We start from the raw sequence: 24,915 nt of genomic DNA on the forward strand, positions 1-24,915 counted from the left end.
GTTGATATAACCACGTGGTCAAACGATCGTGGACAGGTCCCTGGTTCTGCAGTGGATGGTCGCAAGCTAGAAGATATAGATGACGAGGAGTTTGATATTCCTCCTTTGTTTGACGACACAGAGTATGTTAGGGAAGAAATACCAGATCTGGATTTTGAGGATGATGGGAAAAGTATCTATAAGGGTAAGGTGTTTGCAAACAAAGAGGATTACCAAATAGCTTTAGCTATATACGCCATCAAGAACATGTTTCATTTCACGCAGACGACGACCAAGAGAGAGTCGTTTGTTGTTAGTTGTTCTGGGGAGAGGTGTGACTGGAGGGTACTAGCTTGTGAAATGAAGGAATCATGCTACTATGTGATCAGAAAAGCTAATCTAGAACACACATGCCCAATAGAGACGAGGAACAAGTACCTAAAGAAAGCAACCTCGAGGGTGATTGCAGCCGTGTAAAAAGCGAAGTACAGTGATCCTACTAAAGGACCGCCTCCTTTGGATCTCCAGCAGATGGTATTAGAAGAATTGAGGGTGGATGCGTCGTACAGCAAATGTTGGAGGGCGAAGGGGAAGGCTTTGTAGGGAATATTTGGTTCTGATGATGAATCTTACGAGGATCTTCCTTGTTTTCTCCATGTTCTAAAAGAAGCGAACCCTGGTACTATAATCGATATTAAAACTGAAGTGGTTGAAGATGGCAGAGAAAGGTTTCTGTATATGTTTTTGGCTTTTGGGACTTCCATAGAAGGTTTTAAGAAGCTTAGGCATGTGATTGTTGTGGATGAGACTCATCTGAATGGGAAGTATAGTGGAGTTCTTTTGACAACAAGTGGACAAGATGCTAATTTCCAGGTTTTTCTGCTTGCTTTTGCTGTTGTGGACAGTGAGAACGACGACGCTTGGACGTGGTTTTTTGAGAAATTAGAACGAATCATTGCGGATAGTAAGAGCTTGACCATAATTTCAGATAGGTGCAGCTCAATATACATAGCCAAGAAAAGGGTGTTCCCTTTGTCACCTCATGGATCTTGCATAGTACATCTAGCCAGGAATGTTAATGCGAAGTTTCATAGTAAAGGACTTGCAAAACTTGTGACGAATGCAGCGTTTGCCTATAAGGTAACTGGTTACCAAGAAATTTATTGACAAATCAAAGCCAAAAACGCCAACTGTGCCGCTTATCTGGATAAAATTGGAGCAGCTCATTGGAGTAGGGCTTATTTCCAAGGGAACCGTTACAATTTGATGACCTCCAACATTGTAGAGTCTCTGAAAAATGTGTTAGGAAAGGGGAGAGGCTGTCATATTGTTGAACTACTCAAGTACATTCGTGCGATGTAAAGTAGGTTGTTTAGTGCGAGACGCAAGAAAGCTGGCAAGCATAGAGGGTTGACTACGCCGGAGGTTGATAAACATATGCAGAAGAACGTGGTTGGTGTTTGTGGTAGCAAAGTTGGCAGTATATCTAGTTGGAGTTATGAAGTGGTGGGTTTACTTAACGGAAAGCACCATGTTTTGCTTGATATGAAGCAGTGTTCCTGTAAGCAGTACGATAGGCTGAAAATACCATGCGGGCATGCATTGCTAGCAGCTAATACACAAGGCATCCCTTATGGGACTTTGGTGGGTGACTGTTACAAGACAGAAACATGGAGAGGGACTTACGAAGGGATAATTATTCCTGAAGTGAGTGACGTTGATATTCCTGTTGAAATCAAGAACCGTGTTTTATACCCTCCTAAGGCTCGACGACCAGCTGGCCGTCCAAAAGAGAGTAGGATTCCTTCTGTTGGAGAGTTTCGTGTAAGTGGACTCAATGTGTGTAGTCGTTTGTTATGTTTCGTGGTAGTGTACACAGATTAATCGTAACCATTTAATTCTAATGTGTTATGTTGTTTGCAGAAAAATGGGGTCGTGAAAACTAAAGTGAATCGTTGTGGTAGGTGCAAACTGACGGGACACAATCAAACAAGTTGTTCGAACCCATTGCCATAATGATGACTTTAGACAGTTGGATGGTAGTGTCGGAGAACACTTATTTTGGGTTTCCTGGCGTGAAGGTAACCGGTTTAGGAACGGATAGTATTCAACTGGGTGTGTCCTGATTTGCTGGTAGCAAAGTTGGCAGTATATCTAGTTGGAGTTATGAAGTGGTGGGTTTAATTAACGGAAAGCACCATGTTTTGCTTGATATGAAGCAGTGTTCCTGTAAGCAGTACGATAGGCTGAAAATACCATGCGGGCATGCATTGCTAGCAGCTAATACACAAGGCATCCCTTATGGGACTTTGGTGGGTGACTGTTACAAGACAGAAACATGGAGAGGGACTTACGAAGGGATAATTATTCCTGAAGTGAGTGACGTTGATATTCCTGTTGAAATCAAGAACCGTGTTTTATACCCTCCTAAGGCTCGACGACCAGCTGGCCGTCCAAAAGAGAGTAGGATTCCTTCTGTTGGAGAGTTTCGTGTAAGTGGACTCAATGTGTGTAGTCGTTTGTTATGTTTCGTGGTAGTGTACACAGATTAATCGTAACCATTTAATTCTAATGTGTTATGTTGTTTGAAGAAAAATGGGGTCGTGAAAACTAAAGTGAATCGTTGTGGTAGGTGCAAACTGACGGGACACAATCAAACAAGTTGTTCGAACCCATTGCCATAATGATGACTTTAGACAGTTGGATGGTAGTGTCGGAGAACACTTATTTTGGGTTTCCTGGCGTGAAGGTAACCGGTTTAGGAACGGATAGTATTCAACTGGGTGTGTCCTGATTTGCTGGTAGCAAAGTTGGCAGTATATCTAGTTGGAGTTATGAAGTGGTGGGTTTACTTAACGGAAAGCACCATGTTTTGCTTGATATGAAGCAGTGTTCCTGTAAGCAGTACGATAGGCTGAAAATACCATGCGGGCATGCATTGCTAGCAGCTAATACACAAGGCATCCCTTATGGGACTTTGGTGGGTGACTGTTACAAGACAGAAACATGGAGAGGGACTTACGAAGGGATAATTATTCCTGAAGTGAGTGACGTTGATATTCCTGTTGAAATCAAGAACCGTGTTTTATACCCTCCTAAGGCTCGACGACCAGCTGGCCGTCCAAAAGAGAGTAGGATTCCTTCTGTTGGAGAGTTTCGTGTAAGTGGACTCAATGTGTGTAGTCGTTTGTTATGTTTCGTGGTAGTGTACACAGATTAATCGTAACCATTTAATTCTAATGTGTTATGTTGTTTGCAGAAAAATGGGGTCGTGAAAACTAAAGTGAATCGTTGTGGTAGGTGCAAACTGACGGGACACAATCAAACAAGTTGTTCGAACCCATTGCCATAATGATGACTTTAGACAGTTGGATGGTAGTGTCGGAGAACACTTATTTTTGGTTTCCTGGCGTGAAGGTAACCGGTTTAGGAACGGATAGTATTCAATTGGGTGTGTCCTGATTTGCTGGTAGCAAAGTTGGCAGTATATCTAGTTGGAGTTATGAAGTGGTGGGTTTACTTAACGGAAAGCACCATGTTTTGCTTGATATGAAGCAGTGTTCCTGTAAGCAGTACGATAGGCTGAAAATACCATGCAGGCATGCATTGCTAGCAGCTAATACACAAGGCATCCCTTATGGGACTTTGGTGGGTGACTGTTACAAGACAGAAACATGGAGAGGGACTTACGAAGGGATAATTATTCCTGAAGTGAGTGACGTTGATATTCCTGTTGAAATCTTGAACCGTGTTTTATACCCTCCTAAGGCTCGACGACCAGCTGGCCGTCCAAAAGAGAGTAGGATTCCTTCTGTTGGAGAGTTTCGTGTAAGTGGACTCAATGTGTGTAGTCGTTTGTTATGTTTCGTGGTAGTGTACACAGATTAATCGTAACCATTTAATTCTAATGTGTTATGTTGTTTGAAGAAAAATGGGGTCGTGAAAACTAAAGTGAATCGTTGTGGTAGGTGCAAACTGACGGGACACAATCAAACAAGTTGTTCGAACCCATTGCCATAATGATGACTTTAGACAGTTGGATGGTAGTATCGGAGAACACTTATTTTGGGTTTCCTGGCGTGAAGGTAACCGGTTTAGGAACGGATAGTATTCAACTGGGTGTGTCCTGATTTGCTGGTAGCAAAGTTGGCAGTATATCTAGTTGGAGTTATGAAGTGGTGGGTTTACTTAACGGAAAACACCATGTTTTGCTTGATATGAAGCAGTGTTCCTGTAAGCAGTACGATAGGCTGAAAATACCATGCGGGCATGCATTGCTAGCAGCTAATACACAAGGCATCCCTTATGGGACTTTGGTGGGTGACTGTTACAAGACAGAAACATGGAGAGGGACTTACGAAGGGATAATTATTCCTGAAGTGAGTGACGTTGATATTCCTGTTGAAATCAAGAACCGTGTTTTATACCCTCCTAAGGCTCGACGACCAGCTGGCCGTCCAAAAGAGAGTAGGATTCCTTCTGTTGGAGAGTTTCGTGTAAGTGGACTCAATGTGTGTAGTCGTTTGTTATGTTTCGTGGTAGTGTACACAGATTAATCGTAACCATTTAATTCTAATGTGTTATGTTGTTTGCAGAAAAATGGGGTCGTGAAAACTAAAGTGAATCGTTGTGGTAGGTGCAAACTGACGAGACACAATCAAACAAGTTGTTCGAACCCATTGCCATAATGATGACTTTAGACAGTTGGATGGTAGTGTCGGAGAACACTTATTTTGGGTTTCCTGGCGTGAAGTTAACCGGTTTAGGAACGGATAGTATTCAACTAGGTGTGTCCTGATTTGCTGGTTTTTGTGGATGTAATTGGGAACACTATTGCTTACATTTCTACTTACAAAGTAACTAGGTATCCATTGCTGCTTGTTTTTGTGGATATGGTTATTTTTTTTTGGTCTAATAGTTAACGACTATTGGAAACAATGCTACTGAAATATAGTCGAGATGAACGGTTTTGTTTGTTGAACTCTATTGAAATGTAATCGAGTTGAAAGGTTAGTTACCACGTGGTTGGTTTGTTATGGTTTGATGTTGAACTGAAAGTAATATTATATTAGGGTAGGTGAAGATAAAATTGTGAGTTCTATCCACAAAATGTAATCAATATGGATATCGATACCAACTATGTTGTATCCACATACTCGTCATCCACTTGTACACTAATGTGTGGATATTTGTGTTGTATATACAAATATCCAATAATCTAGTATAATAAATATACTTGAACACGTGGGTACCGATTAATCTAATATTTTCTACCACTAAGTGACCACATAGATGGTTAGTTGAGGATTATCTGAGAGGAAAGTTAAAGGTATACGTGCGTATAAATCCGGAAAATGTCAATCCATATGATATTGATCACACAGATTTAAAAGTACGAAAACATATTGTACTTTTATTATTGGATACTGTCAAAATTCCAGTATTTTGTTTAGTTGTTCGATTGATAACAACATGTTTATTTCCGTGTGGTTAATATCATGTGGATAGATATGTTTCCTTTGTCTATAAACCTACTCACCTAAATCCTATTGTTAATTGTCCTTTTAATATCATCCCAATATACAACATCGACGTGGTCACTCCGTGGTAGCAAGTAATATAGTACTAACACATTATCCATGTGGATTAGTTGGAATATACAGAAGTTAGCTTCATAAGGAGCACATAAGGGTTAGGAAACAGAGCACAACGCAAGGGGAAACATGGTTCCAACATACAACATCGTCGAAGCTGGTACACGTTTGAGAAGGACCAGACATTACCCTTGGCCTGTGGGTGTTTTGACAAGGAGGAGTGACCGTGAAGCAGAAGAGGAGCCAATCCGCGAGGCTGTTGAGCAACTTAATTTAGAAGTTCGTTTTCTTACTTGTACAGTTCCAGATCTGCGAATCAATATGGTATATTTTAAAAATTTGCGGTGGGTAATACTTGTGGATACATTTAAAGGCACCTCTGCGAAGAGATCTGCACATCCCAGCCCCTATATTTGCCAAAATAGTGAGTTTGGTATCTCAAGATGGTCCGATGGTGCTGAAAAACTAGATACTCGCTGGTCGCGCGGGCAGGGAAGCTGTTTTGTCTCCGAAGACACTTTTGTCGGTCAGGTTGAACCGAGATCCCGAGTTTGTGAAATGGTCAAGGCCTTCGCATATCTACAATGATTTCTTTGGAAGGTGTCTGAACGAGAAGAATCCGTATGCGTTGTATGTGAGAAGCTTTTTCCTAGCGTTTCAATGCCTTCAATTGGAAGAGGCAATCGAATTGGTCGGTACGGTCAAAATTGTGTACCCAGTGGCTGAACTATTGTGGATAATGTTAAGTATCTGCGTTGGCACTCTAGATATGGATGTCTACTGGAACTTTAGGAAGATGTACGGGTTTGCTCAAACAGAGAAAATGGCTGACTCGTTGAGGTACCACATCTACATCATTAGACCTCAAAGAAAAAGCACATACGCGAAGACTTGGCGTTTTGAAGATTTCCCAGGGTGCATGTGGCAACACGACGCTCTTGGTGAATACAACGGGGAGAGATGCATGGAGTGTATCTTCTTTTACCTAGCAAAAGATATAAAGTATTTATCCTAAGTTATGGTAATCAGGGTGTATTTCTGTATCAAGTTTGTAACTTAATTCGTACTTATCCTCATTTAAGCATCCATATTTGATTTCAAATTTACAAAAGACATGCAATATCTAAAAATGTTGATATCCACATGTTCATTATTTATTGGTTAGGAACATATGTATTTACAACACACCAAGGCACAACTAATGTTTTCTATCTCTTATATGTGTTAAATGATATTAGAGTCTTTCAAATATTTAAATCCGTGTGGTTAATAACATATGTATAGATAATTTTCGGACGTATAAGCACATTCCCACCGACGAATAGTAACCTTTCCTACGAATAAAATCAACAACAAACCATCCACGCGGTCACGGTGATGTAGTTAGTATTAGAGTATAGTGTATCCAGGTGTGAACACATTTCAGAGTAATAGAAAGTTTAGATTTTTGAGCAATTGAACTAAACGTAAGAATAAAACTTTCAGTACGGCTCTAAATGTATGGTTATTTAAGATAAACACAATATATCGACATGGTCGTAGTTGGGTAGATGACGATTTCGTGGATACTAATAGTTGTTATCAGCTTGTGAAAACATCTAGAATATCAGTATCCATATGGTTGACATTATGTGTACAAAAACGTCAGAGGTATCGTCTCGATCTCTCTAAATTCATTGCATCGTTTCGATATATCGTTTCGATTTCAGAGGTATCGTTCCAATTTCTTTAAATTCTTTGTGTCGTTTGGCTCTCTCTAAATTTATTGAAACGTTCCCTTCTCTTCGATAATTGCACCTATAAATAACCTCCCAATCTCCTTTCACTCAATTCCATCTACTTCTTCGATAATTGCACCTAGAATTTGTTGAGTTTGCTTTCATTTGGAGAATCGAGCTATGGCGGGAGAGAGTTCCAGAAAACGTCACAAACGCATGTCAGAGTGGGAAGACGAAGCACCATGGCAGGGGAGAGTTCCAGTGAACGACCAGAACGGGATGCTGACTTCGAGTGGGAGGAGGAAGCACTAGAGGCCGTGAGCGAAGCTTTCAGTCAGACGAGAGCCGTGGCTAAGGCGGAGACATCTGATCGCTTCAAATGAATTCTTCATATGATTAAAGATCATATGAAGAAGAAGGAAGAGTCTACCGCCCTCCTGCATCAAGTCAAATTAATCGATGCTCAACTCTCCCAACTGAATCAAATTTTGGGACAACAACTTGTGGACTTCGAGGCAGAGCACAAAAGGTTAGAGGCGATGAGAGAAGTTGCGGCGGAGGACGCTAAGCAGTGTGGGGTTCCTGCTCCTATTGATCGGTCTAAAGTTGGTGTTCGTTTCAACGAAGAGTAATGAAAGTTGATATCTTAAGTAGGATTTCCTGTTTTATTCCACATTATGGATTTAAATTTTGATTTTTCATCAGTTGATACCTCATGTCTGGATTTACTATTTATCAAAACTATGCTGTAAATTCCTACTTTTCATCATTTAAACATCCGTATCTGGTATAACTTTTTACCAAGTTTTTTACAATATCCAGATGGAATCCTCATGGTCTGTAGTTATGTTTTGTATGTGAAAAGTTTATGGTGTGAATTTAAAGAGAGAATACAGACTTACCCGCATAGTGCCAAGGATATCAATCCACACCCATTTTAAGTATGAGGACAAGAACATGTGGATATCTAAATACGTGGACTAAAAAATTGCAACAAAGTATTATAATTTGATTCGCAACGATGTCCCAATTGAAAAAGCGTTTGTGGACTAGGACATGTGGATATCTGAAAATGGAAATATCTGCATGTTCTCTTTTTTTTGTAGATACAAACCTTTGTCTTTATAGCACTAGCTAGAACTAATGTTTTCTACACCTTTTACGTTTCAAACTAGGGCAGAGTACCTGTGGGTAGTGATACACTGTGGATAGGTGTGTTTAGATATCCTGTAGAATTGTGTGGATTGATATCTAATTTTAAAGTTTCGAATGCTCAAATTAGGATTCTACCCAGTTGTAGATTGTGGATCCCATACATAGCACATCTTACATGACAATAGTTTCAGAGGATTTGAATGGAAAATACAGACAACAATTTAAAGCAATATTGCTTACAATCCTAAAACAAAAGCATTATATCTCTAGATAGGTAGAAGAAGATACACTCGATACACATTTCCCCATTGAATTCCTGCAGCGATTTGTGTTCAAAACAACACATTGGCACATCTTCAAAGTGCCAAGTATCAGAATAAGTCTCCCATCGCTTTGGCCTCATGGTGTAGATGTGGTACATTAGAGAGTCAGCCATCCTATAAACATCACCAAAACGAGACTTCTTCTTGTAGGTCCAGTAAAAATCCATATCCAACGTCCCTTCACAGCTCTTCAACATAATCCACAACAACTCAACAACTGGGTACACATGTTTAATGGTACTCACCAATGCGATTGCCTATTTCAAATCACAGCATTGGAAAGCTAAGAATAAACTTTTCACATACAAAGCATAAGGATTTTTAGCGTATAAACACATCCCAAAATCAGGTCTTGACCACTTAACGAATTTGGAATTGCGATCCAGCCTAACCGATGATAGTGTTTCCAACGAGGGAACTGCTACTCTACCTGCACACCCTGAGACAAGCCAGTTCCTCAAATGTTTGATACCATCCTGAGCTACGAAGCTCACAATTTTCGCCAGAATTGGTGCTGGGAAGTGTAGATCTCTACGTGTTGGGATCTGTAAGAGCGAGAACAAGTAGAAATATGAGATATTCCATTTATAATAAATAAAGGATTTGGTTTCCTACACGTATGAGTGTCCCTTAAATAAAAGTCTAAAAACAAGAAAACAAACCTCAGGATTCAGGCGAACAAGAGGTTCAGTGATAGGTTCTTCCGCTGGTTTGCGGTCAGTCATATGTGTCTAAGCACTGTGAGGACGAGGGAAATGTCTTTTAGGTAGTATTCGACCATGTCCACATTTACCATGAGAGCAGTTGTGACAGACGATTTTGTATGTCAGAACCATTTTCAGCTATTTCCTAACAGATACAAACTATGTTTATATAGAAACAGACTATGATATCACTCCCAAGTAGCCCTAAAGACTAACTATAATGGCCTTCATCAATACATAAACCACGTGGACGCAACCATGTAAACTTAATTCCTAGGAATCTATGCGGATACCAGATAATGTTCAACCCAACAAGTTGAAAGGAAACAGTTTTTAGAATGTTGAATCCACAACCAATAGCTGCAAAATTACAACTTATAGAAAGTCGCAAAAATTGTCTAAAATACTCTAAACTAATTGTTAACATACTCTTGTTAGTGTTAGGGATTAGTGAGTATGTATTTATGTGGATTTATTAGGGATATAATTTTAAGATGTGGGTAGAATTTTCGATTAAACATTCATGTGGATATTGCATAGGGCTCGAAAAACAGTGACAGTATATTGTGGTCATAAGGGTGCTTGATTGATGGAAAGTAGTAAATTAACTGCACGATTACAAAGATACAACTTTAATAGGATACATTGTTCTAATCAAAGTAATCCACATAGACAGTATATTATGGTCATATAAGTACTGTTCGAATTTATGTTACAAAGATAATAGTCGTGGCAAAATTAATGCAGTTGGTTTACACATCTCTAAAAGCTGAGCTAACTAACGGAGAACTCCAAGGGGTATACGACAGTGCTCCTACGGTTGTAGGCCCAGAAATGTAACATCACGACAGTGCTCTTAAAGGAGCATTTAATGGATAGCTAACAGAGCAGACGGTAAAGGGAGAGAGTGATTTTTGTGTTTGAAATACCGTCAATACGATTAAAGTTCTGACAAATCTTAAAAAGCTAGCCTACCAAAAGGAAAGTTCCACGGAAAACAACAGTACTTGGAATTAGCTATCCACATGATATTAACCACAAGGATTTTAATATCGGAGTCACACTGACTATTTGAAACATTAGAAGCACAAAGGTTCTTATCCACGTGGACAGGATTTTGTGTGCAAATAAGTATTGTTCGAAGTGGTGGCCAAATTAAATTCAGTTGGTTTACACATCTTTTAAAGCTCACCTACCTAAATTTGTCACCGTATATAAAGGTTATGAACCTCGGCACGCCACATAAACGATTTGGAAGCAAAATTATTTGTTGTTGTTGATGGCAAATACTCAGCGTTATGAAAAAGTTGTAATAGTAAGATTCGTTTTAGTTCTTGGCAAATAACATTCATCTAACTGTTTAACTTTAATATACCACACATTAATTATGTTCAGGTCACTTCCAATACCGAGTTTCACATGCCACCCGAGCTGTTTGCCAAAGTTGCTGCTTTTGTGGGTGAAGAAGGTGTGGATGCGTTGAAGAACTTGTTAATTGCTAGTAAACAAGGTTTGAATGCGGTTTACTCCAAGGAATGTCTTGCAACCGTGAGACTCGACAAGTCCGAAGATCTCATGTGGTGGTCAAAGCAACACTCGAAGTACTATTGCTTCTTCTCCAAATGCCTTGAAAACGACAATCCGTACGCAATCTAGGCGAATAATAACAAGGGACTTGTTTATGGAGATTTCGTCCGTGCTTGTTATAGTGCTCAAAACAGGTCTCTCTCATATGTAGATGGGGGAGCTAGTGATGTAAGTTCAGTAATGGTGGTCCATAAATTATCACCACCGAAGACGAATTGTAGAGTGGGTCGTCCAAGATGTCCCTGTTGTGCAAGAGCGAAGACTCCTAAGTATCATTTCTCAGATGTACCAGAATGTTCTCATCATTTCCACCTCTAGCCGACCGAAATAGCTTCTTATTTAATATAACGTCTCAGGTTGTTTTGTTTGTATCGGGTTACTCCTTTTAAACTCAACTAAAAATTATGGTTTACGTGAAGGTTCCTATCCAGAAAACTGTAACCATGATTCTATATCGAAGTGTATTCAAGAGTGTTCCAGACTTATAATTTGGGGGATTTTGCAGACTAAAAATGTTGACGTCACTCTATGTTGTAGTGTAATCATCTCTGGGTATCCATGTTTACGATATGTTATGGATACATGTACATTGATACCAGTTTTTGGATATGCACATGAGGGCCAGTTAACGAAGTAACATAGTACCGGAGCTGATCAATCGTACTTGTTAAAAAAATATTCGATTTTCAAGGTATCCACAAAAACAAGTACATTTGGATACGGGATCTAACTGGAAGGGGTAACTGTAGGTAAATAGTAAGGATATCCAAACATGTCTGTCCACGTGGATATATGTTAAGTAGTTGACATCCATGTGATAGGTGCATGTGGATACTAAATATATGGATTGTAATTCGTTAGATCATAGGTCTTTGAGTTTACTCCCTAAAAACATTATGCCAGAATATCCACAGTTTAGAAACTGTAAGGGTATTAGGGTTATCTTTTAAACTCCTTGTGCCAGAATATCCACACTTTACAAACTGTACATTTTTTTTTGGACAACTTTTTGTTTCGCCAGCGCTTCACGGTTGCAATGTTTGGTCTTAAAAGGTTTAGGGGTTCAATATATACTTTGGTAGTATATACGTATTAACACTTTCCCCTAAATCTAACAATTGCTGATCTAAGGTTTAGTTTGTTATGTCATGTTTTAGGGTTTAGTGTTAAGGGTTCATGGGGTAGAGTTAAGGTTTAGGGGTTAGGGTTTAGGGTTTAAGGTTTAGGGATTAGGGTTTAGGGGTTAGGGTTTAGGGTTTAAGGTTTAGGGATTAGGGTTTAGGGGTTAGGGTTTAGGGTTTAAGGTTTAGGATTTAGGGTTTATACTACATTTGTTTAGGGTTTTAACGATTTGCCCTTTACTCTAATGTTTGCTGTCCAAATTTTTTATTTTTAGTTAACCTTTCTTATATAGGGTAAACCTTTGGAGGTTGTTGGTTCTAGGTTTAACGATTTAGGGTTTACGGTTAAGGGTTTAGGGTGTATTGTTTAGAGTTTAGAGTTAGGGTTCCAGGGTTCAGGGTTTAGGGTTTAGGGTTTATGGTCATTCATATATGTTGGGTAATCTTTTAAACAAATAACGAAGACCTCTTGGACCATGAAAATCGAAGTAATTCCCATTATCGCTCAACGTTCATGTTTTATTCATCCATAAGTGATTGAACAAGTGGATATAAAGAGGAACTAAAGTCCACGTTTAGGATATGTTATGGATATGTGCACATTGATATCAGTTTTTGGATATGCACATGAGGGCCAGTTAACGAAGTAACATAGTACCGGAGCTTATCAATCGTACTTGTTAAAAAAAAAATCGATTTTCTAGGTATCCACAAAAACATGTACATTCGGATACGGGGTCTAACTGAAAGGGGTAATTGTTGGTAAACATTGCTTTGTTGCTTTGTAGATAAACTTTGAGGGCGTCGGCCAGATGGAAATTGGTTACTAGTTCAATAGTAAAGATATCCAAACATGTCTGTCCACATGGATATACGTGGATATATGTTAAGTAGTTGACATATGTTTTTGAGAAGATGTGGTATCCACATGGACACATGAATAGATAAATACTTAGCCGGGAATTTTTAAGAACCTAAAATAAGTAAAGGTTAATAGTACGACATGATACAAACATACAAATAGGAAAACTAACAGAGGGAGCGAATGAAAGTTTGAAACTAATTGGAGTAGATGGGTGCGACATATTCCTTATAGACGTCCAACGCGTATTGTGCCCTGATATCATTGACGATTTGGTCGGTGATCTGAGACATGAGTTCTGGACCAAATCCAGTAGCGACGATCACTAGCAACTTCATGGCAAGAGGACCACAATCACCACATCTCTCATTTACGTAAATTTCCTGGACCCTCGACCAAGTGAATGGAGTGCAGCCATGATCCTGAGTTGAAGGCAGTGTGCACAGTTTAGAAATAAGGTATGGCAGTTTCTCTGTGAACATGGCTATATAGTTGGCAACCTTAGCATCGTCGTATAGAGTGACATTAGGATCGAGGATTTCTATGCTCCAATTGGAGAGATTGATGACTAAGCCAACCTAGTGAGAATTGTCCCAAATCATCGGAATATATATCGTGTTCCAATCCACAAACCACTCTGAAGGAGAACCATAGGTTTTACGTTTTAGCTTATTTTCCCACTTGACTTTGGATTTAACTTTTGCTTGACAGAAGGAAGGATACTTCCCTTGTAAGTAGTTCCCAAGCCAGGGTGACAGGAAGATACAACATTTAATGGATAGGACTTTTGTCAGCTTTTTTTGTAAAAAATCAACTAAAACCTCCATATGCTGAAAAAGGGTGAAAACAATGTGTAAGTATAGATGAACTAAAATCGACTTCAGAGGTTGTTAGATAGGAAATACTTACCAAAGTACTAATCCAATTCTTAGGCTTCGATAGTTGTTTAAAAAACAAGTTGTCAACTGGGTATCAACATTTGGTTATGTGTATCTTCGAGGTTTTGAAAATGGTATCCATAGTTAGCTCATTGATATGATATTGTTAGAATAAAATACGGCATAGGATGTGTAAAAAGTTACGTGTTTGGGCATGATTTCAGAGATTTTTTCATGAGAGATGCTAAATCTTTGTCGACAATGAGTAGAAGGTCAGGAAGATGGGACGGTGAACGTGGAGGTATCCGCATAACAGCCGAGAGAAGGGCCTCTTCTGCTCCCAAGAGAACACCTTTTTGTGTAGGTCTGGGTGCCGAAGAATCACTGACATCAACAGGGTTTGTGTGCGTATTATTGCTCTGTGAAGTGAAATAAATCTCATTTTCAGCAAACTATTAGGCAGGGATTCGATGCAAAGTAGAGAAGGGCGTATTATTGCTCTGTGTCTTCGCTGTCAGATTCGTTGCTCTATAGGGGGGACGAACGCCCAGAATCCTAATGAGGCAAGTTGGGAAATTTAAATATGAGGTAAAATAGACAAAGTTAACTAATTGTTTTTGAAGTAAGATTTGTCTGCGGTACCTCAACGGCACAAGCTCTGTCAATGTCAACATTGGTGTCCTGCAAGAAAAAAGTATGGAAATGATGTTGCATATAATTGTGGATATGTAAAAGTTGTTCCTATAAAGTTAGCCAAAGAGAGGTGTCCATGTGGATAGGATAAAAATGATAGTAAATTATCGGAATTGCTTACCTCAATACCACAGATGGCTAAGGTTAGGGGAGTGGCTTCCAACACATTATCAGCTTCAATTTTCTGCGTCAAGCTCATCAAGAGTTTGAGTAGTCAGATATACTTGATTATAGAGACTTACTCGGGAAGTATATTAATTTGGTGAATAAATACCTCAATATCGTCAGAGGGTGTACCGTCAAGGTCAGGACTAGGAGCAGGCAATTGAAGATTGACATTAGAGTTCCCTATAAATTCCTGTAACAAGCTGGTGTAAGGTTGTAGGGGTTGTGGAGATACATGGTCAGCGGAGTTAAGTTGGTTTTGATCAATATGTGTCGTAGCCTATATATTGAAAATGTATCCACATGGACAGTGTAAGTTTTGCAATCTGAGGTAAATGTTGAAGAAGGAAAGATATGGGATATGTACCGATTGGTCATCGAAGGGAACAAGTTTGGTGACAGTGTCATATAGCGGGGATTGCTGTTTTCCAAAAAGTCGTTTAGGTAACAAAAATGAAGATAGTCGAAGTTTCATAGAAAAGGTACAAGTGTGTCTAACCTTAATCTCGGTGTCATAAATGGGATTGAGGCAAGAGTTCGGACATCCTGAATCATCTTGAATCACATATTTCATAGCGGACGGGCAGTTTCCAACAGAAGATTCCTGTATAAATTGATTAAGATGAATATAGATGCAGACAAACTAGCTCCCGGATGATTGAAAACAACTACATACCGTTGTCCCAAACGGGTGGACATATTGTTCTCAGTCGTGTGGGTTAAGAAGGATATCATCAGGAGACGTGACTGCTTTGCTAGGATATTGTTGAGGAGTTGGGGTGGCGTCCGGACCGTCATATTATCTGCAGCATTCTCTGGACAGGTAAACTCATCGCCTGCGACAGTGGAAGATGGTGATTCCTTGACAACGGATGCAGGCCTCGTAATGGTGTGCCTTAGTGGTAGTCTTAACCGCCTACGAAATCGAAGGGTGTTAATCTGAGCCTGTAGTTTCCTGTTCTCAGATTCTAACTTTTTAAACTTACTATCTGCCGCATTTCTAATAGAATTAAGTTCTTTCTCTACAGCAGCTTTGAAATCAGCCAAAACGGTATCTTTAGTATTGGAGAAGATAACACGGGACTCTTAGAACTCGAGCATTTGGACTTGGGTGAAGGGTGATTGACACGAAGTTTGGCAGAAATCTCTTTCCGCCTAGGAATAATGTGCTTCATGTGAGCCCTTTGCCTTTCTTATCTGGTAAAGTTATTAAAGGCAAAGAACAATCACCCCATGGCCATTCCTTTTTGGTGAAGATATGTCCTGCTTGAATGACACTTTCCATATGAGCAATCCTTTTGTCTTTAATCTCATCGTCCCACTCTCCTCAACCAGATTCTTGTTGGACAGCTTCCAAAAACGGAGAAACTAATAGCTGCGGTTGTGATAGACAAAATGTCATAATGTGTATATCCACGTGGATAATGTAATCAAATTAATAATGTGTACATATGACAACTTACATCTAGATAATGCTCAACACATATGACGTCTGTTAGAGGTAGATTATTCTTTGGTAGGCTAACTGAAGACCATTCCAGGAAAGTGCGGCTGTCACCAGCACCTTGTACCTTGTCTCGTAATCCAGAAATGTTACGATATGCGAACAGTTGAAGCGCAAGAGGGAAGCCATGCAAACAGAAGGACTTCTGTTGTAACTTCTCGGTGAAACTCTTCAAGGGGTCCGTTGGTTGAAGAACCTTTCCCTGCCATTTAAGTCTTTTAGCCACTGGTTTGGATTGTGGTTTGAGATCAGGTCTCATAGTGGAAATAGTCTTCAAGAAGGATTCTTTGCCCCAAGGAAATGCTAGGAACGAGTCGATGTCTTCAAGCATCTCAACATACTTCCAAGTTGGTCTATGCGTTTGGCTGGAGGCAATGAGTACACCATCGACTATGAGAAGCAACGCAAGCCGAAGCTTCCGATCCAAATCTTTGATAGTAGGATATTCAAAAGTAGTGGACACATCACCTAGGGTTGCCTTCCGATCTTCCCCAATCAACTAGTCCCAGTAACATTCATCATCAGAGTCAGGAGTAGGGTCGTTTTCGGGTCGTAATCTTCCAGAAATTCGCCATATGGAAGGCCAGTTACAACACCAAATTCAACTAAAGAAAACCTCATTGGGTATCCACCAAATACAGTCCACAGCTTGTACTTCTTTTTGGACAAAACCTGCCTACAAAGCAGAGCGTGGAGTAATTTGCAAGAGATAGGAGACTCACCAATACGAAGCCTGAATAGAGAACCCAAACTTGAGCTAAGAATCGTATCGAATTGGGGAGTGCCTTTGAGGACCTTGTAAACTGTAGTCAGGATATCAGGTCGTGAGTAAAAATTGAACCTAGCGTCGGGAAAACGGTCAGTTGCGAACCGACGGCGAGGGAGAAGATCATCCCACTCTGCAGATTTTTCTCCAGAAGTATCACCAACAGTTGTAGATGATGGTTCATCGGCCGAGAATTTGGATATGCGACGACGGGTCTCTGCCATGTGCAAAGGCGGTCCACGACGGCAAGTTAAAGGGAAAACGGAACAAATGGAGGTAATGGGACAAACGGGAAAGTGGTAGGATTCAAGGGATTTGGAATTGGTGAAATGCAAAATTAGGGTTGATGAGAATTGGGGATTTAGGGTTTGGGGGATTTGAGATTTTGTGTTTTTACGGTCGTTAAAAAATATCTACTGAACAGAGAAAAAATAGACATGTAAGTTAAGTTTGATGGAAGAGAGTTTTGAGAGGTAAATTGTAATTTTACAGAAAGAAAATATAGAGATAGTAAAAAATGGGTGTAGGTGTTAATTGTTTCTGAAAAAGTGGGTGTAGATGCAAAAATCCATTAATAATATCGTCAAATCAAAAGGTTAGATTAGATATTTTGTCGCTTTCTATCTTTTTTGTCTCTTCAAAGAAAACGTGAAAGATGCTATTGTAGACGCTTCATAAACCCTACCAAACACCGACAGTCTACTCATATACACGTATAGTAAACAAATAGGTTTGAGTTGAGACAAAATAAATAAATAAATAAAGAGGTTGTGCATGGGTCTAAAGGTTGGACCTGGTCCGATTTTGTGATGTGAAAAAAAAGCAATTTTGTTATTGACCTTGCATCCAACATTCAATAGCATGCTCTATTTTCCATTATTAGAAACCTTAGATTAATGCAACATGAGCATAAAGATTTCAAATTGGACAGTAACGTCTAGCAGAAAAATACTTAAAACTCAACGTCTAATTCCATGAGATTACAACAAAAACAACCTCATGGTGGTTAAAACTTAAAAGTGAAGGGTGTGTATCCTAGGGTTTGAGATCGAGGTTTTTAAGTTCCTCCCATTTCGATATTCACATGTTTGCCAATCGCCATGGCACATGATGAAGCAATAGAGAATCTAGTTATTCAATTAAACTATATGATGCGGCCGATTTAACGATAAACTCAATAGTTATTCAATAGTTATTAGTCATTTCATAAATGATCAAAATCAATCAATAGAAAAGATAGTCCTCATTTGCTAAGTGCAAAAAACAACACTCCGAAACAGAGAAATAAGTAACCAACCGAATAATGAGATGAATCAGCAACATAGAGAGAGATGAGGACACCCAAAAACATGAACGGCATTACGAGCAACACATATGCTTGGTGAATATAGAACCTACGATCCATTTTTAGCATGACATAACAATCTTAGAAGTACATAACTTAGATGGAACCTAAGATCTTTGTTGGACAACAGACAGGTTTAGATGGAAATTAGAATCCTACTACATAAATGAAACATCTTAAAACTCAAATCCTCAACGAAAGAGGAGTTGGCATGTTGATGAAGCTCGGGAAGAACGTGTCAACTCCGTTATCATCTTGAGTTTTGGAACCAAACGTGTATCAGCCACAAATCCTGCAGTCCTTAAGCGACAAGCGTTTTTCAAGATGTAAACCGCAATCTCTCTGTCTTGTGGTCTTCCCAAGTATCCTGACCAGGTGAAAATTTGTAGACTTGACAGCAAGCATTCAGGAACAGTACTTGGTAGATGCCAGGAAAACAAACCAAGATTCTCATGATTCTGAGATCAAGGAGAAGAATCAGATTCATAAAAACATAATGTGCAATAGGAAAAGAAATAACAGTTGAACGTAGCTACACTCACATTCATTTTGGAGAGGTACTTTACAATTACACCTCGTAAGTTAGGAGAGTCTTTGAGGAACCGGACAAGGAGATTCGACGGATACTCTTCCGATACACTTAGTTTCAGATGCTCAAGGTGGTTGAAGAGAAAACCATCACCAAACATAGCCTGCAGAGGAATACGAAAAAAGTATCAACAGAGAATTTAAAAAGCGAGATTAACAACTTGCAATTGATAGACTGATACTGATTATTACCTTTGAGAATATAGTTAGCTTCTTGACAGAGGTGATTGAACCGATAAGACTCTTGAGATCGGTGGACTTAACGTCAATATATGCTAGTGTCAGCTTAGGCATATTCTCAATCAAACATGGGTGACTATCGTAATTATCATCCACAAGTGTGAAAGACTCTAAAAAGGAGCATCTATGACAAACCCATCTAAATGACAATTAGAAGGTAGAGTGAGTGATAAACGTTGCAAAGATGGGGCAATAACAGTAAACTTTCCCATATTGTCATGATAATGTAAATGCACAGCTAGATTTTCAAGCACAGGGCAATTAAATAGAAGCCGCTGAAGAGTTCCTTCTTTGGAGAAGCTTACCATAACAAGTTTCAAAGTTTTCAGAGAGGGAAGACAGACCATTCGAGGAACATCCAAGAGAATCCGGCCACCGAGAACCAAGATCACGAGCGACTTGGAGGTATACAAGCTACTAGGTAATATGTTAAGCTTATCCAGATAACAAGGAACATAAATCTCCAGCTCACGTATGTGGTGTGAAACTGCTACTACAGCCCACATTCTGATATCTTCAGGTTTCCAATCTGAAACACCTATATCAAGACCGAATTTTTCTATAACCGGAGCTCTATGTAATGGCAGATTTCTATTGAGAAAACACTCTAAACTCTTGAATTCAGACTCTGAATAACGTATATCACCAAACTCAAGTTTTGTCAACCACATCCAAAGAAACTCCCATCGTTTCGACAAAATGCTAGTTGATACAGCAACTTTAGTTGGAACAAACGACAATATCTTAACCAGCACTTCATCAGGTAACCCACTGATTCTGTCCATATCTTCTTCACAACAAAATCAAGAAACTATCACCGACCCTGAAACAGAAAACACAATACAGACTTGAAAAGGGTTTTGTCTTAAGCGAACCAAACAAGTGAAAACACAGCCACACAGAAGAATGGAAGAAAAACCCTAGAAAGAAACACCATAAACACTCAAAAGACTTGTCTGAAAATACACCACACAGTAGTCACAAAGAGGAAAAGGAGAAAAACCCTAGAAAGCTCTGGAATGTTTAGGTGGTGAAGTCTTTTCAGTGGAGCCTCGACCCTTTTCTTACCCGGAACCGGAATCAGAAGGTAAAGACTCAAAAGACATGTCTCAATATACACCTAACAAATGAAAACACAGTCACAAAGAGGAAGAGGAGACACACCCTAGAAAGCTCTGGAGTTGTTAGGAGATGAGTCTTGCTCCAGTGAAATTCAGGGGAGACCCAACCCGGAACCGAACCGTAATCAGAAGCGCCTGAAGAACTGCGGAAGCATTTCTGGTAAACTATACAATTGTGATTTCTGAATAAAGAACTTGAATCGACAGAAAGGGAGAGGAAAGAAGAAGGTATCTGTCACTACGCATAATTGGGTTTATAAAATTGTATGATCTCCAAGTGGGCCTGGGCTTGGGCCTTCTTCTTATTCTTATGATACATCTTATTTTAAGAGTATCATCTTCAAGATCCGACACTTCGAACCAATGTCAGTTGAAATTGTAAGAATACAAACATAAATTATCAAAAATATCAACTGCCACTTCCATATACACAGAAAAAAGGATGTTCTTTAGTATTCAGATCGCAGGATGTGACTTTTGTGGCCTAAGAAAACAAAAAAAAAAACAAATATGAATTGCAAAAAAGAGAAAAGACTGATTTGAACAGATGAGACCTGTGAAGTTCTAATTAAGCTCTGCTTTGCTTTTACTTCTCTTCATCTTTGCCTTAACCCTTGACTTTGCCATCAGTGTCTCTACTGTGTTTATGAAGTTCCCAACTGCCATCACTACCAGAAGAATGCCACACACCATCACCTGAAAATGACAACATTGACAACGTTCTTAACATTTCTGTTACTTTTACTTCCTATTAGAATTTGTAGGCTCATAAGAGTGAAAATTATACCTGCCATTCAGTAACAACTCCAGTTACTGTTTTTCTTAGCAACTGCAGTCCAACGTATGCTTCAAACACCTGAGTTTTATAGCAAAAGTTACAAACATTGTTAAGCCCAATAAATTAAAAGAACCAGTAAACCACTCTAGCCAGGTGCATGGTAGAGCAAATGAAATGCTTTAAAATGTTTTAGCATAAACTTGATTAATACATTTACAGAAAGTAAAGCTCACCTGTAAAAGGAAAAGTATAGGACATAACAGCCATAGTTGTCCATCAACGCCAGCTGTTTCTCCCCATACGACATCCATTCTCTTAGCCTGAATATTAACCACAAGGTCACACTTAAGAGCTATTTTACAAAAGCGGATAAAATTTTGGACTGTAGAAAAAAAAAGTGAACATAATGAGGCACCTTTCCTAAAGCAATGCGAGTGTATAGTCTTTGGCGTTGGTATCTGTTTTGCAGAAGCATGGCGACACCTTGCATCATAGCCCATTGAAGGAAGAGATGGACTCCTCTCTGGGAAGGATTGAACTCAATCATGACATTTACTTTTGTGAACTTTTAGTGTGCACAAAAAAAAAAAAACTCTAAGCATTACTTGTTTCTGGACACAGTTAGGTTGACCTTTGATTTCCCATGTGAGGCTGACAAGGGCCATAAGCATGGCACAATAGTGATGATATAGCCACCTGCAAACCCAAATCAAGTACAGAGTTTAATTCACTCTCAACTCATGAGATAAGCCTAACAAAACACCACTACATGAATACATATATAGACATCCACTGCATGATAGCAAATACTAAACCCACACCCATTGAGGACTCCATGGAAGTTAAGTTCTCTATTTTTAATCATGAAATATATAGAGAGATCTAATTTTTACTTGACAAAAGTCACAAAACAATATAAGCTACTACTTCCGGTACACATGTCTATACCAAATGAAAGAGACCCTTTAGAAGACAACTCCGCGTGTCTGCCAATCACCATGAGGCACATGTAGTTTTCTTCGATGGTCATGATAGCCATCTTGAGTGAAATTCAAAATAACTATTTTACAATATTCAAACATCAGTATCATTTGCTAACTGCAAAGAACGAAACACACCAAAAAAGATCTATTCTAGAGAAATAAATAAACAATAGAATAATGAGATAAATCAGCAGCATACGCATGTCCTTGGTGAATATAAGACTCAGGATCATCACAACACACTTAAAAACATACTATTTTCTAGACTTAGTTATGTCCTATGACTTTTATCAACCTACACATGTGCTTGGTTGAGCACCGCATATGACCTATGTTCAACATATATAGCATAACACATTACAGTCTCCGAAATTAAAACTTTATGTTCGACGGTAACTAACAACTCATGAACACAAAGAACACTCTAAATTTCAAAGAACTTGGCAACAAGAGCAAAGACAAAACTCAAGAGATGATGAGGGAACGCATAAGAGTACCATGGACGAATATCACTCCCATTGACTCTTAATATGTTCTCTCGCATAGCCAACCCAGCATATAGAAACAACAGCCACGCCTGTTTTAAAAAAAATATACACTTTAAATCTTTAATATATTGACCTCACATATCCTACAACAACAAGAACTCACAACACACATAACAAATGTTCATCTTTAAAAAATTACCTCGTAAAGCTGGACAGGAAACGCAGGCAAACAACCACCCCAATAATAAGATCTAAGGATTAAAAGTGTTGCAGGGAAAAAAAGAAAAAGAAGAGCAGTCCTGTCCTGTTCCCATATAACCACACATGTAAAATAGTAGTAGTAAGCACAAATTGACATTATTGAAGGACACCTGCATGCAAGCACAAAGATAAAAAAGACCAACTCTGTAGCTATTGTATTCTTCTTTAACTTTAAGCTGAACATCTTTACGCAAAGCTCTAACATTCACAGGTCCCAAAAACATTCTCACAAACCTTCCTGTTTCCCACTCAATTTCGTGAGAATCGAATCCGAGATACACAGAGAGAGAGAGATAAGTCTAACAATAACAAAACCTTGAGGTTTGGATGGGAGAAATGAAGACGTTTCTCCATCAACAAGCATGCAACGAGCACGATGCAGATCCTCTTCAAGCTACAAAACAATTACAAAGATCAAATTTCCAATAATCGAGAAATCCAAAATCAAAAGGGATTTTTTTTGTTAAGGATGCCTTGTCGACGAGTTTAGGGTCGAGGTTTTTGTTGGAGAGGAGTGAGGAGTGGAGACGACGGATGGATGAATCGACGAAGGAGGCTTGTTGACGGAGAGAAAGCTCTTGTTGAGAGGAACGTGAAATGAAAGAAGCGGATGAATCGTGAAGCTCTTTGACCTCATCTATGATTTTTTTAACTTGTTCTTCAACTTCTTCCATTTTGATGAGATCGAATTTGGGATTTGGATTTTGGGGATTTGGTGTGGAGATGAAGGAAGGAAGAAGAAAAGAGGATTTGATTGAATTTGGTTTCTTCTGGAGAAGGCAAGAAGAATTGTTTGAATCTGTTTTTTAATTTGTTGGGGTTAGTGTTTTGAGTGTGATTAACGAAAATAGCATCAATCACAGTATCACATGCTTGTTTACACACCCACACCTTTTTTCTTCTTCTTTTATCCCTTTTTTTTTTAATAATAAATTAAGCAAATAAACTTAAAGATTAATTATAGAATTGGGCATTATTTTCTAGAATTTTATGGATTTAGGACTTATTGTCCATACTTACATAATGAGGTATTTTCATTCAACTAAAATGACCAAATTGTCTATTATCAATAAACACACAGTTCTCCTGTTATTTCTCTTTTCTCGTCGTGAACCTGTTCTTTGCTTCTCTTAAATCTCTTCTGATTATTCTATTTTTTCTTCTAATTCTTTAATCTCTTTTGGTGTTGGTAGTGGAGAAATACGAAGCAACAATGGTTTGTGTCTTGTGAATATGGTAACAAGGAGATCTGGTGAATGAGATGATGAGATTGGTTGCCCAAATTTGGTGTAAATTTTTAGATCAGATTGGAATGATTGAACAGCCTAGTGCTTGTGATTAAATCCCTTGGGTTCCCTAGATAGTATCCCCTTAGGGTTTAGTTTCCTTCATCTAAAAAAACTAGATTGACTCCATTAAAATTATGTGATCGGAGATGGTGTTTGCAACAAAGCGGTTTTATGTTTCTGAAGCCAAGGATTGGTGTTGAAAGTGACGGAGATGGTATTTGTGAAGCACAATAATGAGAAATGTTTTGGTTGGGAGGCGAAAATGGGTTTTGATCAGCTGAGAAAAAGATATTATCGGAGGACGAGAACGAAGAAGATACATAAAATAGGGACAAAACTGTATTTTACCCTAAGCCAAAAAGACCTAAAACTGAGGGTCCGGACAATAGTTCATATTTTCAAAGATTTGGCCCACCAAAGCCCTTAATCAAGAAATATCCCATAAACTTAAACATAATACATGAGTTTGTCTTTTACTCTTTAGTGAAGTGTGTGCTAGGCTTTAAAACACTTTATATGTATGATGCGGCACCGTTTTTATTTTATAGTAATAACGAAAATATTTTTATAACATAAAAGGTTTTCACCTGTGTGGTACACCGTGGTACTAAATTATACTCCTTCCGTTTCATAATATATGATGTTTAAAGAAGCATTTTTGTTTCATAATATAGGATGTTTACAACTTTCAATGCAACTTTTTGATTAATTTTATATTTTATATTATGCAGTCTTGTTTATGATTGGTTAAACTTTGTAAAAGTAATTATTTC

At 38.8% G+C, this 24,915-nt stretch overlaps 2 protein-coding genes and 1 pseudogene across 4 annotated transcripts; all 3 read right to left on the reverse strand.

Moving 5' to 3' along the window:
- Nucleotides 1–8,690: 8,690 nt before the first annotated feature.
- LOC147929804 (uncharacterized) lies at nt 8,691–9,494 on the reverse strand. Its single transcript, XM_087480724.1, has 3 exons — nt 9,432–9,494; nt 9,162–9,314; nt 8,691–9,026 (listed from the first exon to the last, which is right to left on the reverse strand). Exons 1-3 carry the CDS (start codon nt 9,492–9,494, stop codon nt 8,691–8,693), a joined length of 552 nt encoding a protein of 183 aa, XP_087336850.1.
- Nucleotides 9,495–18,408: 8,914 nt separating this feature from the next.
- On the reverse strand, nt 18,409–20,531 carry LOC104737041 (FBD-associated F-box protein At4g10400-like; annotated as a pseudogene). The gene is made up of 4 exons (XR_015578159.1): nt 20,387–20,531; nt 19,175–20,045; nt 18,937–19,086; nt 18,409–18,852 (listed from the first exon to the last, which is right to left on the reverse strand). The product of XR_015578159.1 is annotated as an FBD-associated F-box protein At4g10400-like (transcript).
- A 188-nt stretch (nt 20,532–20,719) lies between these two features.
- On the reverse strand, nt 20,720–23,762 carry LOC104737042 (uncharacterized). 2 transcript variants are annotated; one of them, XM_010457137.3, is made up of 10 exons: nt 23,327–23,762; nt 23,169–23,247; nt 22,997–23,091; nt 22,792–22,896; nt 22,602–22,681; nt 21,727–21,817; nt 21,537–21,644; nt 21,355–21,441; nt 21,131–21,199; nt 20,720–21,039 (listed from the first exon to the last, which is right to left on the reverse strand). In XM_010457137.3, the coding sequence occupies exons 1-10, from the start codon at nt 23,525–23,527 to the stop codon at nt 20,908–20,910; spliced, it is 1,047 nt and encodes a 348-aa protein (XP_010455439.1). In that variant the 5' UTR covers nt 23,528–23,762; the 3' UTR covers nt 20,720–20,907. The 2 variants fall into 2 exon arrangements, with proteins under 2 accessions (XP_010455439.1, XP_010455440.1); XM_010457138.3 differs by lacking the exon at nt 22,997–23,091 and having other exon boundaries at nt 23,327–23,740.
- Nucleotides 23,763–24,915: the final 1,153 nt, after the last annotated feature.

The sequence above is a fragment of the Camelina sativa genome, chromosome 13 (assembly GCF_030686135.1).
Source record: "Camelina sativa cultivar CO46 ecotype springtype chromosome 13, ASM3068613v1".
NCBI lineage: Eukaryota > Viridiplantae > Streptophyta > Magnoliopsida > Brassicales > Brassicaceae > Camelina > Camelina sativa.

Excerpts from the sequence above, each read along its gene's own strand:
- LOC147929804 (XM_087480724.1), bottom strand. The coding sequence starts at position 9,494 with ATGACTGACCGCAAACCAGCGGAAGAACCTATCACTGAACCTCTTGTT. Across the intron at positions 9,315-9,431 it reads TTGTTCGCCTGAATCCTGAG|ATCCCAACACGTAGAGATCT; the intron begins GTTTGTTTTCTT and ends TCGCTCTTACAG. Across the intron at positions 9,027-9,161 it reads CGTTGGAAACACTATCATCG|GCAATCGCATTGGTGAGTAC; the intron begins GTTAGGCTGGAT and ends GATTTGAAATAG.
- LOC104737042 (XM_010457137.3), bottom strand. The coding sequence starts at position 23,527 with ATGGAAGAAGTTGAAGAACAAGTTAAAAAAATCATAGATGAGGTCAAA. Across the intron at positions 21,818-22,601 it reads GGGAGTGATATTCGTCCATG|GTGGCTATATCATCACTATT; the intron begins GTACTCTTATGC and ends TTGGGTTTGCAG. Across the intron at positions 21,040-21,130 it reads GAGTTGTTACTGAATGGCAG|GTGATGGTGTGTGGCATTCT; the intron begins GTATAATTTTCA and ends TGTCATTTTCAG.